Source organism: Impatiens glandulifera, chromosome 8 (genome assembly GCF_907164915.1).
Source record: "Impatiens glandulifera chromosome 8, dImpGla2.1, whole genome shotgun sequence".
Taxonomy (NCBI): domain Eukaryota; kingdom Viridiplantae; phylum Streptophyta; class Magnoliopsida; order Ericales; family Balsaminaceae; genus Impatiens; species Impatiens glandulifera.
In genome coordinates, this window is record NC_061869.1 from 3,008,454 (window position 1) to 3,025,082 (window position 16,629).

A 16,629-nucleotide genomic window follows, 5' to 3' on the forward strand; every position below is an offset into this window, starting at 1 on the left:
TTCGGCATGCATCCAATATTTCACAACCTCCATAATTAGTCAACTTGGGAATATATATATATGGATATTTTCGGAAATATCAGACATCAGTTTTACACTCCCCATATAAGCATTTCCATTTAAGTTCAAAGACTGATGAAGATCTTCTCACTCTAACAGAACCAGAATCGGACATATCAAATAGTCTGAATCATAAACTCATTGGAGATTGAAATCGCATTAATGAGAATTTGGCTTAATATTATCCAAAGTACAGACAAGATCAAAGAATATCCCATACGCTGTACTACTCTGGACTTCAACTAATCAAAATGAAGATAATGATCTTATGAAGCAGACATAGCCATTAAAGTTGCAAATATATCTGTTGGTATCTTTGCCTACTTAAGAAGACAGAAGTCAATCTGCTTCAGCACCTTTTGACACCTTCAATCTTTGCTATCAAATATTTCAAGCTTTCGAAATTTACAAGTTCTCAAAGAGTGTGTTAGAATCTAAGTGTATTATAATACTACATATTCTGTGTGATTGATGAGCATTGTAAGTTGACAGAATTCGTTTATGTTCAACAGAGTGAGTGTATTGAACAGTCGAAAACAGGCAGTAACTAAGCCTTTGTTGTTCGATTGAGTTTGTATACGTGTTGTAAACAAACTAAATATTTTAGTGAATATCATTCTCAAAGCTTTGAGAAGAAAGGGTGACGTAGGAACTTTATCTCCAAACATCCATAAAATGTGTGTCTTGTGTTGTGTGTGCTTCTTTAATCTCATCATTCTTATTGATCATTTGTTGCTTCAAGCCCAAACAAACAGTTTTGCACTTGACTTTGTCAATAGTTTGTGAAGGTTTGTGTAGAGTGGAGACTAGATAATCAACCTCTAACAGGGTTGTTATTGATCAGTGTGTGTGTAAGCGTTCAACGTTGCGAGACCCCGTCTCCTTCGGCGATCCGATTCCATCAACAAATATAACTCTTTAATCAACTAGGCTAATAAGACTTTATATTTTAAATTCAACACCGAATTTGATGAACGCGGAACGTTTTAACAATATAAGTTCAACTTTGTAACTAACTAATCTATATATATTATAATGATATTGTCCCTTTCATTCGAAGATCTCGTCTCCCCATGAAAGTACCAAAAATTATAATTTTGACGGATCCCAAATACAATTAGATGATCTTTGATCACTATTCTATTCTCATAAATTTGATTTTCACACTTCACACACGGACAAGCAATCGAATATCTGCTAGTAGACTTAATTGCGAAGTCTATGAAAATTGCAATCACTTGAATATAATTTGAATCATTTAGGCGTAGAGTCATTCAACTTTTATCAGAAATTTCCATTTTAACTAAAAATTAACAACAAATAATGAAATTAACATCTACCTATTTAATTATTATCAACATATAATCAATTAATTAACATACTAACCAATTAATGAAATCAATAACTATGATACATATCAACTAACAGCAAAACACAATGAAAAAACATTACATATTAATCCAATTAAGTCATTTATCTAAATATGCAACCTTAGTAATCCAAGTAAGTCATTTATCTAAACATGCAAACCTAACAATAAAAAACTTAGGCAAATTTTAGAACTTACCAATTGGAGAATGTCAACAAAGATTAAATCTCGAATACTTGATTTCGACCGGTAAAACTGAAAATAAGGAACAACGGATTGAAGTAACAACAAAATAAGAAAAATAAAAGGAACATAATTCGATTTTATTACCTGAGAATGGAGTGTTTGGCGGAGAGGAGATCGATAGAGCGGAGAGAAGGAAGCGAAAGAATGAAAGTGATCGGGCTAATTAAATAGCTATCAGCGACGACATTAAACTATAGACGTCGCTGATATTCGATCCAAAAACTCGAAGGGAAAACCAGAATATCAACAACGACAAATGAGAATGATGTCGCTGATAATATAGTTTATCATCGATAATGATAGCTTAATGTCGTCGCTTTCGATCCAAAAACACGGAGGGAAAACCAGAATATCAGCGACGACTCGTTCGTCGTCGCTGATATTATATCTTATCAGCGACGACATTATACTATCACCGTCGCTGATAATCTATTTTTTAGCGATGACGTTTGTAAAGAAAATCGTCACTGATAAAAATATATCAGCAACGACGTCACTCTTTCGTCGCTGATAAAAAAATATCAGCTACGACATTACTTAGTCGTCGCTGATATTAGTCACTAATGTCCCTTTTTCCACTATTGATATATACACAAATTGATATATACACAAATGTTAATTCCAACAATTGTTGCATTTTGTTATATGGAATCGAATTTGATATCTCGAATTTCTATATTTTAAATAATATGTAGTATTTTTAGATAGTTTATTGCTTATGCATGTTGATTATTTTAATTATATTTTTTTCGAGTACCTAATAATTCCCGAGTAATGATAAGGGAGCTAAAATATTGTAACGAAAGTGTAGCGAATGAATGACATGTGAAAGTGATTAGGATTGATGACTAAGTCTAATTTAAAATATTAATTTATCTCTCCTCTTTTTATTAATAATTTTTCTCTCTTCTCTTCATTTATTTATATATATATATATATTAATTTATAATTGTATATTTTATATTTAAATTAATTAATTAATTTATATATTTTTAAAAATAATAAATGGAAAAATTAATATATATATATATATATATATATATATATATATATATATATATATATATATAAAAGAATAACAAGTTAAATATGAATAAGATTAATTTTTTAATTTAATTAATTATTTTTAATTTTTTGTAATTAGTTAATTTATTTATTTATGTATTTTTAATATGAAAAATAATAAGGAGAATAAATAAATTAAATTAATAAAATATATAAATGTGCTTATATTTTTAAAATATATATTAAATTATAAATATAAATATATATATAATTAAATAAAAATTAAATATATTTATAATTTATTAAATTATTATTTTTCTTTTTCAAATTTATCATCTTATTTCTCCTTAGAAGTTTCTTTCTTTTTCTTATTTAATATATTTTAAAATTATACGTACATTTATATATATTATTAAGATTAGTAATTTAAATTTTATTTATTATAAATATTAATAATTTTATTTTGAGTGGAAAATTAAGAATTTATCTTTTTCAATTTTAAATTAAGTGAATATTTATAATAAATTTTATAATAAAGTCAAATAGTGGGAAAATATTAATAATTTATTTAAATAAAAAAAATTAAAAGAGAGAAATTATTAAATGCAGTTTTGGCCACATGTACAATTTAAAATAAAAGATAAGCGTCCTATTTATTAAGTGGAAGACATCATGTCTCATTTGCTACAATTTTTTTACTCCCTATCATTTCATTACTCATAATTCCCCTTATCGGTTAAACATATAAAGTTGTCAAATATTATTTCTTATATATTCAATAAGTATTATTAGACTTTAATTTAGAGACTCTATTATATGTATTTTTTCTTGATTTATGAATTTTCATTATTTGACAATATAAAAACATTTTACAAACGCTATCTACTAATTCACGCAGGTAAAGATAATTTTCATTATCGCTGATAATTTTTTATAAACCGCTTATATTTTTGTTCATCATTATGAAACTTAAACATGATTGTCTTTTACCCACTACAAAATTGTAAAAATATTGGATATTTTTTATTTGAATTTAAATTTTTATAATTTATAATAAAAAAATTTGAAAAAAAATCACACAATATGATAAAAATAATAGTTGTTTAAGCATAACGACAAAATAATATAAAAACACGAGTGTTCACTTTGTCACTAAACATACTAATAACACAACGAGATTAATCATTTGAGAGCAGTAATGAAAGTAATGAAAACATATCGTTTAACATTTAAATTCTCATTTAATTGTTTTGATTTTTTGATATTTTTTTGTATTATAATTTATAAATTAATTATATATATAACTCTTTATTTAAATGGATGAGAATTAAATTTCTATATAAAAATAAATAAAAATAAAGATACTTATACAAACATAATCAATATAATAATAAAAAAATAAAGAAGGTAACATAATTTTATTTAAGAATGATTTTTATTAAATGCAAATATTAAAGCTATTTTAAATAATAATATTATATGAACTTGACATTTTAATAATGAATGCTTTATTAAATGCAACATGTGAAATGAATAATATTATACATTTTAAAAATATGGACCAAACTCTTATGAAACATTTTTGTTTAAAAAATTATCGTTTTAGATGGTTAATTCAGTGTTATGAATAGTGTCGAGAATGATGTGGTAACACGTGATTAAACTTGGAAAATGAAAATTTTTTCTTATGTTAAATTTAAGTTTAATAACGTATTGTCACATCATTAACGACACCAAATTAACCCTCTCTATCTTTACTTATATATATATATATTGAATAAAGAATACTGAAAACTAGCATGGCCCACTAGAGATGACAATTCGGCGGTTTTGAGTGAGGAATGCATCTACTATATATGCCTTATTTTATTATGGGGATATATTTTTACTACCATCCCCGTCTTGTTCGGTTTCGAATAATCCTTCTGGAGCACCGTTTATATCATATTTTTTTTAAATAATAAATTTTTATATAATAAAATTATATAAACAATTTTTTAATATAATATATATTTTAATATATTAAAATTTTATATTATTATAAAGAAATAAATTAAAATTCTTATAAAATATAATGAATAAATAAATATATTTATAATTTTATATATTTAATTGTGTTTATAGTGTTCATGGCAGAATTAAGATGCGATCAGGGACACAAATACCATCCCGATCATCAGTCAAACCGGGGAAAAACTGCCCTAAACTAGACAATTCAGTTCAGTTACTGCACAGTTTTAAATTGTCATAATCCACCTTCATAATCTTTACTTCACCTTAAGGAATTGAGTTTTAAACGAGATCAATTTTGTATTATTAAAATTGATTTTTATAAATTAAAAAAAATACCAATAAAAATACTTTCAAAATAAAATTAAAAGATATGACTTTATTTAAGATTTCCAAACAAACACTACCACATGTAAAACACATTTGGAGAAATTTTATCTTAATTCATTTTTTTATTAATAATTTTTATATCTTTAACCACAATAATTATAAAAAAATAGAAAAAGAAGAACCACAATAATTATAAAAAAAGATAATATAATAGATTATTAAACTTAGAAAAAGATAATATAATAGATTATTAAACTTTCTTTTTTTGATAAAAGAACTTGATTTTTGTTTATGACAAAAATTAATTTTTAAGCAAAAGTTTGAAAAGGTTATTTTACTTTCTTTTTTTTAATGATATTACCAAATATTTCATTGCTATTAGATTAGATGAAAATAATATTATAAAAAAATGAGTAATATATTTTGAACATTTTTTTTGTAATACAAAACTTGATATTTGTATTATTTAATGATATCACGTACTCAAAACAAAATCAAACATCAATGCTAATGAAACAAAATTAACATCAATAAAATAATTTAATTATAGATAAGTATTCATCGGTTCGGTTTCGGATTATTCGAGTTCCTTGATTTGAATTTCTCGAATTTTTATTTTACTTTTAAGCAAATTCGAAAACCAAACCGAATAATGAAATTTAAATTCGATCGAATATTCGATTCAGACCAAATATTGAACACACCTACACAATTATATTATTCACCATCAAGAAATTTTAGGAATTAAAGTCTTATAAATTTGGAAGGGTATCGACTTACCTAATTTAATATATAAAATACTTAACAAAATATATAATAAAAATGAATTCGGTTTTCGGTTTGGTTTTCAAGTTGAAACCCTAACTCGAAAATCAAACCGAAAATCGTATTTTAATTTGAATTCTTTAAAATTCGATTCGACAATCGAAAATGAAATTCGAATTCGATCGGATATTCGGTTAAGACCAAATATTAAACACCCCTAATTATAGATGATGATTAATTTTTTTAACACATATTAATAAAAACACGTTATTTAAAATAAAATAAAAATAATATAATTTTATGAATGAGTTTGGTTTTTTTATTTATGACAAAAACATTAAGTTTTGTCCAAATTTTTGAAAATGATACATTTTCTTTGATGATATTACCAAATTTTTTATTCATCATAAATCATAATAATAATGATAGCTATTAATAGTTTATCCATATGGTAATATACATGAAATTCTTACCTGTCACAAATTAAAAATTTGATATTTATATCATTAAAATCCATTTTTTAATACAAAATTTTGAAAAATAATTGTGTATCTTATGAAAATTAAATACTCAGATAGCAGAAATGATTTGTGGGCTTTTTGTTTTTGTGAAGAAATTACAAAAAAAAAAAATCTCGAAAACAAGAAAACACTATTAGATGCCAAATGCCAACGCCTCGCCCTGCATGGCCAACAAAGAGTTCTGCGCTATGGGGAACTTCCCCATAAGGTTTTATAGCTGTTGAGTTGTAACCCTCTCTCTCAGATCTTTTTCTTTATATCGGTGGTGGTCGCCTTCTCTCTAGAATTTCAATACATCTCAAGATATGGATGGATAAAAAGAATCTTTCAAAGGGAATCGGATTTTTCATCTATCGGTTGTGACCACAGCTAGCAGCTACCCACAAAAATATCCGTGAAGCCAGCTTACGGGTTTCTCTCCTCCCTACGTATGCTGACACTCCTTTTGTAACCCAAATACTCTATCTATAGGTAGGGTTTGTAAATTCAAGCTATGGCGGCGAAGCTTAAAAACTCAGAGGAGATCGATATTCTTCAGAGTAATTTGGTACATACCCTTTTCTCATTTTTCATCTCTTATTGCAATTAATTTCTTGTTTGGGTTCTACATTTTATTGTGACTAGGGTATATATACTTTTTAGGTTGATTGAACAAAAACCCAGGTTTTTTTTTCTCCTTTATGATATTGATTCTGTATTTCATTGCCCAGTGTAACCAAATGGAGTAGGTATGATGATTCTATCATTTTCTTTTCCTTATTGAGACAAAAAATGTCTTTTTCTCTTCTTATTTTCATGAAAGTGACAGATTGATTGAAACTTGAGTGCATGTTACAATTGGGTGCACACCCTTTGTCATCTAATCATTTGCTTTTTGCCATGTTTTGCTATTCTACACGTTGTTGATAGAGGTTTATGTCAATAAATTGTGTATCATTGTGTTTAAATCTTTTGTTCTGTAGTGAATTTTTCTTTTTGCTGTCTTCTTGTTCATAAAGAGTAAATTTCAAATAAATTCTTTCAGAAGAAGTAATTTGGTCTAAAACAAAATCGTTTTCTGATATGTACGGTTTTTGCTTTTAAACTTTTGTTATGTAACGAATTTTACTTTTCACTGTCTTATGATTCATTAAGAGTAAATTTCAATGAAATTCATTAGGATTAATTAATGAATAATCCTTTCTGATATGAATCATTGTGGTTTTAATCACTTGTTCTGTAGTGAGTTTTACTTTTAACTCTCTTTTTATTTAAAGATTAAATTCAGATTAAAGAATTTAATTTGTTTCTTATGTACAGCCAGTATTGAAAACAGCACATATTGGTACAAATAAGTATAATAATAGCTATGACCCTTTGACTCCTACTACTAGACTGGAAAGGCTTTTGAGGGAAAGAGAATTAAGGAAGCTGAATAAATCAGTTCCTTCCAATGATGAAACAAAAGATGGAAACAGAGAAATAGATTTCTTTAGTGAACAGTTTTTCAGTGATGGGGATAACATGCTTTCTGAGGAGGAGTTCTTGCAAGGGGTTGCATCAGCAAGGGCTCAGATTGAAAATGGTTTTAAGCAAGATGGGAGACCTACAAAACAACGTCTACTGGTTGTGGCAAATAGACTTCCAGTTTCAGCGGTTAGGAAGGGCGAGGATTCGTGGACTCTAGAGATTAGTGCTGGTGGTTTGGTCAGTGCACTTCTTGGTGTGAATGAATTTGAAGCAAAATGGATTGGATGGGCAGGAGTAAATGTACCAGATGAAATTGGACAGATAACACTCAGCAAAGCACTGGCTGAAAAAGTAAAAAAATAAAATATATTTAAATTTTACATTTTGAATTTTCACTAAAACTGAATTAACTAACAACTTAATATTTCAGAGGTGCATTCCTGTTTTTCTTGACGAAGAGATTGTTCATCAATATTACAATGGGTATTGTAACAACATACTATGGCCTCTTTTTCATTATCTTGGGCTTCCACAAGAAGATCGGTTGGCAACCACTCGTAGTTTTCAGTCACAGTTCGATGCGTATAAGAAGGCCAATCAAATGTTCGCTGATGTGGTGAACAAGCATTATGAAGAGGGTGATATTGTTTGGTGTCATGATTACCACCTAATGTTTCTTCCAAAATGCCTTAAAGAGTACAATAGTAGTATGAAGGTTGGTTGGTTTCTCCACACTCCATTTCCTTCCTCTGAAATACATAGAACTTTGCCTTCTCGGTCAGAGCTTCTTAGAGCAGTTCTTGCAGCTGATTTGGTTGGGTAAGCTTTGCAACTTCTAAGATTTTATTTTATTCTTTGTTAATCTATAACGGTGTACATGGTCTTATTTCCTTAATTAATTTATGCCTTTCCAGATTTCACACTTATGATTATGCAAGACACTTTGTTAGTGCCTGTACCCGTATTCTTGGGCTTGAGGGTACACCTGACGGAGTAGAAGATCAAGGCAAGTTAACTCGTGTAGCAGCGGTATGTCATAAATGGACTCCTTTTTTGTACCTCTTTTTTTCCGTACATTGTACCATTTATATTAAGTCTATTTGAGTAGTGTTACATATTATCTTTTCTTTTGTAATTATAAGCATGATATTGCAGTTTCCAATTGGAATAGATTCAGATAGATTTATTCGAGCTCTTGAACTACCACAAGTTCAGGATCACATCAAAGAGTTGAAAGGGAGATTCGCTGGTAGGAAGGTAATTTTTTTTCTTACATCTTTTATGTGTAAGTATTATTGCCAAACAATTTATTTATTTTTTGGAGATGTTACACCGTTAAGATTTGTGTTGAGTAACTCACCAAAAGAGTGTTGAAATTGTTCAAACCATGATATAAGTGTTGAGCATGAGCATTTGGTTTGTTTTAGGAACTTTGTGCAATGATTTTTTTGTCTTAGACACAACTTCAAAGACAATTTGGCTAAATCTCGTTTTTATATTTTTTTGTTTAAGATAGAGATTTTTGTAGTTTTTAACTACAAGATGTTCAAATAGTTGTCATTAGTTGTAGTAGTTATGACTGTTCTTATAACTATGTAGATTCTAAACAGGTTATGTTAGGTGTTGATCGTCTTGATATGATAAAGGGGATTCCTCAAAAAATTTTGGCTTTTGAAAAGTTTCTTGAAGAGAACCCAGATTGGCGCGATAAAGTTGTTCTGCTGCAAATTGCTGTACCAACAAGGACCGACGTCCCAGAGTGTATGTTTTTCTTTGTCTTTCTAATTTCCTTTTTGTATAGTTTACTTGATGAATCATTATAAAAGGATCTAAAGTGCAGAATGAGACTCTTGTTGAATATTAATGAAATTTGGTATTTGATTATTTATCAATACCAAATCATTATAATGAATTTAAATTTGGAAACACTTTTTTACGTTACATATCTCATCTAGACATGAATCCAGATTTTAAAACTTATTGATGGGTTCTTATTTGGATTTCGATCTAGATTGAGATAAAAAAAAGTGTTTATAATGAGTTTTTTCTTAATAAATTATTCTTTCTTGCAAATCGTGCATCTGTATTTGGCTTTAACATGCTTGCATTAACTCATCTATCTGTCTTACAAGTGTCATGAGTGACAATTTCATGGCTTTACAATTCTTTTAAGAAAACTTTATGGAGATGAGTTCAAGTCTCTTCTACTCATTTAAATCTTTTGAACATATTATAACTACTTGTTCCATATTAGTGTTGTAATGTTTTCTCTAACCAATTAAAAATCTCTTGATTACTAGTACCAATTGATGATTCTTCAGGTCATCAAATCACATCATTTATTTATTTTTATCTTTAAAATGTCTATTAATGTTTTTTCTATTGACAGATCAAAAGCTTACATGTCAAGTTCATGAAATTGTTGGACGCATTAATGGAAAATTTGGAACCTTAACCGCGGTTCCAATTCACCACTTGGTGAGCTTAGCCCTTGACAACTGAATCTCCTTTTTTTTCATATAAAAGATTGACATGAAAAAAAGTCAAAACAGTCTTTCTAAAATGATTATTTGAGAGTATTTTTATGACATGAAGAATTTCTTGTCTTTACAGGATCGATCCCTTGACTTTCATGCATTATGTGCACTATATGCAGTTACAGGTAGATATTTATTGTTTAGAATTATATATGCATCATGTGATATTTGTTGATCTATCTTTGGGAAACTTGATAATGTTTATTGACATTCTCAGTCAATTATTGAGAATGGTGCTCATTTCTTACAAGTGTTCTTCTTTGTTATAATGTGTTTGTTAAAATAAGATAATGTCAAAGCTGACTGATTTCAGCCTTTGTTGATCTTATTACATTTGAGTTGCTTAATTTGTGATGACCATTCTTAACAGGATTCAATCATAATAATCAAAGATGTTTCTGACAAATTGTGTTCCATTGAGTTGTACCTTGAATTTAATGGAAAAATTAAATAAGTGAAAGTTCCATGTACTGAGGCTTGTTCTCATAATGTTTTTTTACTACTGGTTCAGATGTAGCATTGGTAACATCCTTAAGAGATGGGATGAATCTTGTTAGTTATGAGTTTGTTGCCTGTCAAGCTTCTAAGAAAGGTGTTCTTATTTTAAGTGAGGTAACCATCTTAAACCCTCCTTTCATGTTCAAGTATTCATCCATTTCTCTTGAAAATGAGTATAACATGAAATATTATCTAGATTTTAACGCTCAATTTTATGTTTGTTCGTTGGTGAACATTTTTTGCTTATGTTTTTATTGTTGTTTTTCAAATACTTAATCTACTTGTATTTCAGGAGTGTTTGGTGACACTTTGGATATTAATATTTTTGTATTGCTTTTGTCGTTATGCTTAAACGATTCTCATTTATGTGTAATGATACATGTCTGGGATTTTTTTTAGGGAATGGTGTGTCATTCTATTAGTGGAATGAAAATTTGAAAATTCTCTCTTATTAGATTTTTAATCCACTCATGGAATGACATATCATTTCTACAAAAATTCCCGATATGTATCACTACTCTTCATTTATATCATATTGCATTGACTTTTTTTTAAAATAAAAAAGTAATAACTATGTAATTCTAGGTCCTTATCATTACAAATTTGATTTCACTCCTTCAAAGTTTCAAACCATCATAAATAATTTATCTTTTATTTTCTTTCTGTTAGTTTGCAGGTGCTGCACAGTCTTTGGGAGCTGGAGCTATTTTGGTGAACCCATGGAATGTGAGCGAAGTTGCGATTTCTATTGGTTATGCTCTGAATATGCCAGCTCATGAAAGGGAAAAACGACACCACCACAATTTTATGCATGTAACTACTCATACGTCCCAGGAATGGGCAGAGACCTTTGTAAGGTAGGGACCCATTTTGTCGCTTATATATTATGAGCAATAACTTTAAAATGCTTCATTTGACTTAAAATAATATGATTCTTTTTATGTAGCGAACTTAATGACACAATTGTTGAAGCTGAACTACGGATCAAACAGATTCCACCTCTGCTTCCTGTCAACATTGCGAGGGAACGATACGCTGAATCTAATAATCGTTTGCTTATTCTGGTAGTAACCCTTTTTCTCTTGTTTTATATTTGTTTTTCTTGTTTACTCATGACTGTGACTAATGGTCGCTTATTTTTATTTTATGTGATTTCTATTGACAGGGATTTAATGCCACACTGACAGAACCATTGGATGCCCCAGGAAGAAGAGGAGGTGATCAGTTAAAAGAGATGGAACTCAAATTACATCCAGAGTTAAGGGAACGGTTGCAAAACCTCTGCAATGACGAAAAAACAACAATTGTTGTGCTCAGTGGAAGTGACAGAAGCTGTCTAGATGAGGTAGTACACCATAATTTCATCATGATTTCTCTTCTTATTTTGAAAAATCAAATATAATTTTGATGAATGTCTTCTATTCAGAACTTTGGTGAATACAACATGTGGTTAGCTGCAGAACATGGAATGTTCCTCCGTCATACTAAAGGAGAGTGGATGACAACAATGCCAGAAAACTTAAACATGGATTGGGTTGACAGTGTAAAGGTATATTTTAGTTATACATGTATAAAAAATCACCGATTTATCAAGCACCATTCTGTATGATTGCAGCATGTTTTCGAGTACTTCACTGAAAGGACACCCAGATCTCATTTTGAGCTTCGTGAGACTTCACTTGTATGGAATTACAAGTATGCAGGTACTTCCTTTGGTCTTACCTATGCTTCTTCTCCATATTAATCGGATTTTGTTCAACTACTTTTCATTTTACTGTTTTACTTTTTTTTTTTATTAAATTGCAGATGTTGAGTTTGGAAGGCTTCAAGCAAGGGATATGCTGCAGCATTTATGGACAGGTCCAATTTCGAATGCAGCAGTTGATGTTATTCAAGGTGGGCGCTCTGTTGAGGTGCGAGCAGTTGGTGTCACCAAGGTATATACTTTAAAGAATAATAAAATTGGAAATAAGTAATTTAGCTATTTCCTTGTAATTTATTGCTAATTTGTATTGATCTAAATGATATCATAGGGTGCAGCAATTGATAGAATATTGGGAGAAATAGTTCACAACAAAGGAATGCTCATGCCCATTGACTATGTCTTGTGTGTTGGACACTTTCTACCCAAGGTATAAGTTTATTTATTTAAGGTCATTTAATTATCTAGATTATTTCAAATTAAGTTAATTTTTTGTTTAACTGAATAACTTAAGCTGGTAATCTAATAAGACCATTTGAACAACATGCTGAAATTAATCAAATTATGTCTTATAAAAGTAAAATAATATACAACAAAACATTGTGCCATTTAATTCACAGATTTAAGAATTTTGCATATTCTTTTGTGATTGACAAAGTCTTAATTTTGTTATGTTTTGATTCAGGATGAAGACATATATACTTTTTTTGAGCCTGAGCTTCCTTGTGAAACAGCTGCCGCAACTAGATACAAGATAAGCCACACCCTTGGAGCGTCGTCAATCAAGATTCTAGCTCAAAAAATTGGATCGAAGATAGCTCAAAACAAGGTCAACCGACCACTATCATCTTTGGAGAAGAAAGTATCCAATGTCGGAAATGGCCCTCATTGGTGGCCAGCACTTTTCGACAAAATGTCTCTTCAAGAAGGTTCATCAGTTCTTGATCTCAAAGGCGACAACTATTTCTCATGTGCTGTTGGGAGGAAGCGATCCAAGGCCAGGTACCTTCTTGGATCATCGGCAGAAGTTGTCATGTTATTGAAGGAATTGTCAGGATGTACTTAAAAAAATATCATGGATGCATAGCTTTACAAAGGCTATTTGGAACAATGAGAAACCTTGAAAGAGGGTTTGGATTGCCAGAAATAATAGAGTACAGACCTACAGTCCTAGCAAATTTTCTTTTCATCAAACAATGTTTTGCTAGTATTGGACAATATAGCTATCTGTTCTTACCCTAACCCTTTCTCCTTTGTGGTAAATGTATTTCCATTTCTTATAGTACTTATCGAGTAAGAGTTTCTTGTTTTCGGCTTGACCTAGGTATGAAAAGGCACTTGCAATTTTTCTTATTGTAGCTTCATCTGGTTTTACACCCAACTCTTCCATGTCTGCAAATACCTGAAGTTCATGAAATGATTTTAATTTAAAAAAATATAAAATGATTTTGTATATATCTATCTAACAACATTGAGCAAAATACACACCTCTATTATCTTATCTGGCATTTGATGATGATAGTATAACGAGATCATGCGAGAACACAACCGTTTAGAGATAGATCGTGTATGTGTATGCAGAATCATACTCCACAATGATTCTGCCTCGTCTACTCTTCCATCCATATCAAACGCAAGAAGTAGAGTTTCGTATGTTCCCATTGTGGCACCTTGACCTTTACTTAGCATCCATTTCGCTACCTATATGATATTATTAATTGAATAATTGACAAATCTAGTAGTTATTGGCTATAGATTGTCCTTACTTGTATGGCTCTTTTCCATTGATTTCTCTCCTTGAGTATCTTCAATGCCTTAGCAGCAGCAATCAGTGGGAATTCTGCTTCCCAAGCAACCCATTTGTCTAATGCACTATAAACAGCCTCCTTTTCATTCGGCAGTCCTGAAACCTGCAAATTAGGTCTTTTCAAACATCGATAGCTGACCAGATATGGTGTATGTTTTATGTCTCTAACATACAATTTGAACCAGATTAAGAGCCTTATGTCCAGATCTAGCTGAATCTCTTCGTTGCCACAAGTGATGCTCGTTTTTTCCAGATTTCTTAATCGCTTTCCTGCATTCCAGGGTAATCAAACCGTACACATAATGGAAACCTAAACATAATTGTCATAGAAATCAACTTGAGAATATATGTAGTGCTATTTCAGCAAGAAAGAAAGAGAAATTCTTACTTGTTAGCAGTCTCTGTGATGGTAGTAGTAGTAGGGCTTCTAATTCTTAGGCTAGAATTAGAAAACTTGCAGTTTAATCGGGTGGAAGCTCGAAAAGGATCTACATTTCTAGTTCTGATCTACAAGAATATTCAAAGAAGATCAAAAGTAAAGCTAGCAAAGAAGATTAAGGGAGCAGGAGGACAAAATAAGTTACCATTGACAAATATATGGGACTTTTGTAACAAAACCCTTGCATGTTCTGCTTCTGAAACTACAATTGGTTTCATGTATCAATTTATCAAACAGTATCTCTCATTCATGGCATCCAAAAGCTAAAACTAGAAGTAAAAAAGGTTGAAAGAACACAAACCTGAAAATGAACTAAAACTCGCCTTAATGAATCGAATGACACAATTCAGCTGGATGATTTTCACTGATGGATAGCATAAAAAACAAACATGCATAATAACAATAAACTTTAATGGACTTATCTTCAATGGATGCTGCCGCTGACCTGGAAGGTGAAACCGCAGATTGCTGGATAAATATGGACCACCCTTGCAGAAATTTGCTAGTGTTCTTCTCTGCCGGAACTAGGTTTTTTTTGCCGGAACTAGGTCTGAAAATCCAAAAATTAGCCATTAATTTAGGTGAATATCTATGTAAAACCCTAAACGCAGTAATCTTACTAGTTAATAATAGCATATAGACCTTGACTGAGTTCTTTAAATCAAGTAATCATGAAGAAAGCCTGATTCTTTTATATGGGTTAAGAGAACCTAGTGGAATCTATATAGATTTTTTTACAAGCCTTTGTAATTAATTTTCACTAGTGGAATTGAACGAACGTGAACATTGTTTGAAGGAAAAAAGGGCAGATATTAAACCATTGTTGCTTTATAGTCGTCTGGAGCATAAGAAACTTGGGTGGTAGAGTTGCTTTCGTCGGGCTAGAGCAGAGGATAAGGAGCGCCGGAAAAACAGAACCTCCTTCGTCGGTCGTCCTCTTCGTCTGGCTAGAGATTGATTTATTTGAAATGGGTTTTTTAATATAACTAGTGAAAATTAATTACAAAGGCTTGTAAAAAAATTAATATTTTTCTATATATTTTTTTAATTTTTTATTATTTTCTTAATATAAAAACATTAATATCAATACTTAATAATTTTTAGTTCTTATTCAATCTTAAATAAAAAATAGATAATTATGGATAAATAAAGAGTTGATAAATCAATTATAATTTTTTTATAAATATAATTTTATAAAAAAAATTAATATTACTTATTTTCTAATTTACATTTATTATATATTATATATTCTCATTATAAATAATTTAATTCTAATATAAATTATAAATATTATTTTAAATAAATAATTAAATACGTAATATTTAATATGAACAGGTTAAATAATTTTTTATTTTAAAAATATTTATATATTTTTTATATTAAATAATAATTATTTTTTTTATAATATATTTTTTTAAAATTTTAACTATTTTATAATATTTATTTTCCATTTTTACCAAATTTATAATATATTAATTTCTTTTAATCTTTATTAATATTGTTTTAATATTTATTAATTAAAAAAATATTCTTATTTATAATTATATATATATATATTAATAATAATTTTATAATTATATATTATTAATTTTTATTTTAAATATAATTTAGGATGAATTTATGTTTTATATTATTATTTTATTAAATTAAATAATAATAATTAAATTTTATTTATTATTCAAAATTTATGTATTTGTTAATTATTAATTTTAAAAATTAAAATATTATAAAAGAATATTAATTTTATTACCGTTTTATATATTTTATTTAAATTTTATTCAAATTATTATTAAATATGAATATTATTTTTTATTAAAAAATATAAATAAATTATAATAAAATTTGGTAAAATTTTGAAATAAAAAATTAATTATTCTTTTTATTTATAAAA

The 16,629-nt window shown here is 28.9% G+C and overlaps 2 protein-coding genes across 2 annotated transcripts; one reads left to right on the top strand and one right to left on the bottom strand.

The window, feature by feature from the left end:
- Positions 1-6,441: 6,441 nt before the first annotated feature.
- On the top strand, positions 6,442-13,854 carry LOC124911642 (alpha,alpha-trehalose-phosphate synthase [UDP-forming] 1-like). The gene is made up of 17 exons (XM_047452146.1): positions 6,442-6,853; positions 7,606-8,106; positions 8,186-8,574; positions 8,670-8,784; positions 8,911-9,012; positions 9,366-9,516; positions 10,145-10,233; positions 10,369-10,417; positions 10,804-10,904; positions 11,460-11,647; positions 11,737-11,854; positions 11,956-12,135; positions 12,217-12,339; positions 12,406-12,493; positions 12,597-12,727; positions 12,824-12,922; positions 13,178-13,854. Exons 1-17 carry the CDS (start codon positions 6,800-6,802, stop codon positions 13,556-13,558), a joined length of 2,859 nt encoding a protein of 952 aa, XP_047308102.1. The 5' UTR covers positions 6,442-6,799; the 3' UTR covers positions 13,559-13,854.
- On the bottom strand, positions 13,685-15,262 carry LOC124911643 (pentatricopeptide repeat-containing protein At4g18975, chloroplastic). The gene is made up of 6 exons (XM_047452147.1): positions 14,884-15,262; positions 14,688-14,806; positions 14,473-14,569; positions 14,259-14,402; positions 13,981-14,193; positions 13,685-13,894 (listed from the first exon to the last, which is right to left on the bottom strand). The coding sequence occupies exons 1-6, from the start codon at positions 14,923-14,925 to the stop codon at positions 13,697-13,699; spliced, it is 813 nt and encodes a 270-aa protein (XP_047308103.1). The 5' UTR covers positions 14,926-15,262; the 3' UTR covers positions 13,685-13,696.
- Between the last annotated feature and the right edge of the window lie 1,367 nt (positions 15,263-16,629).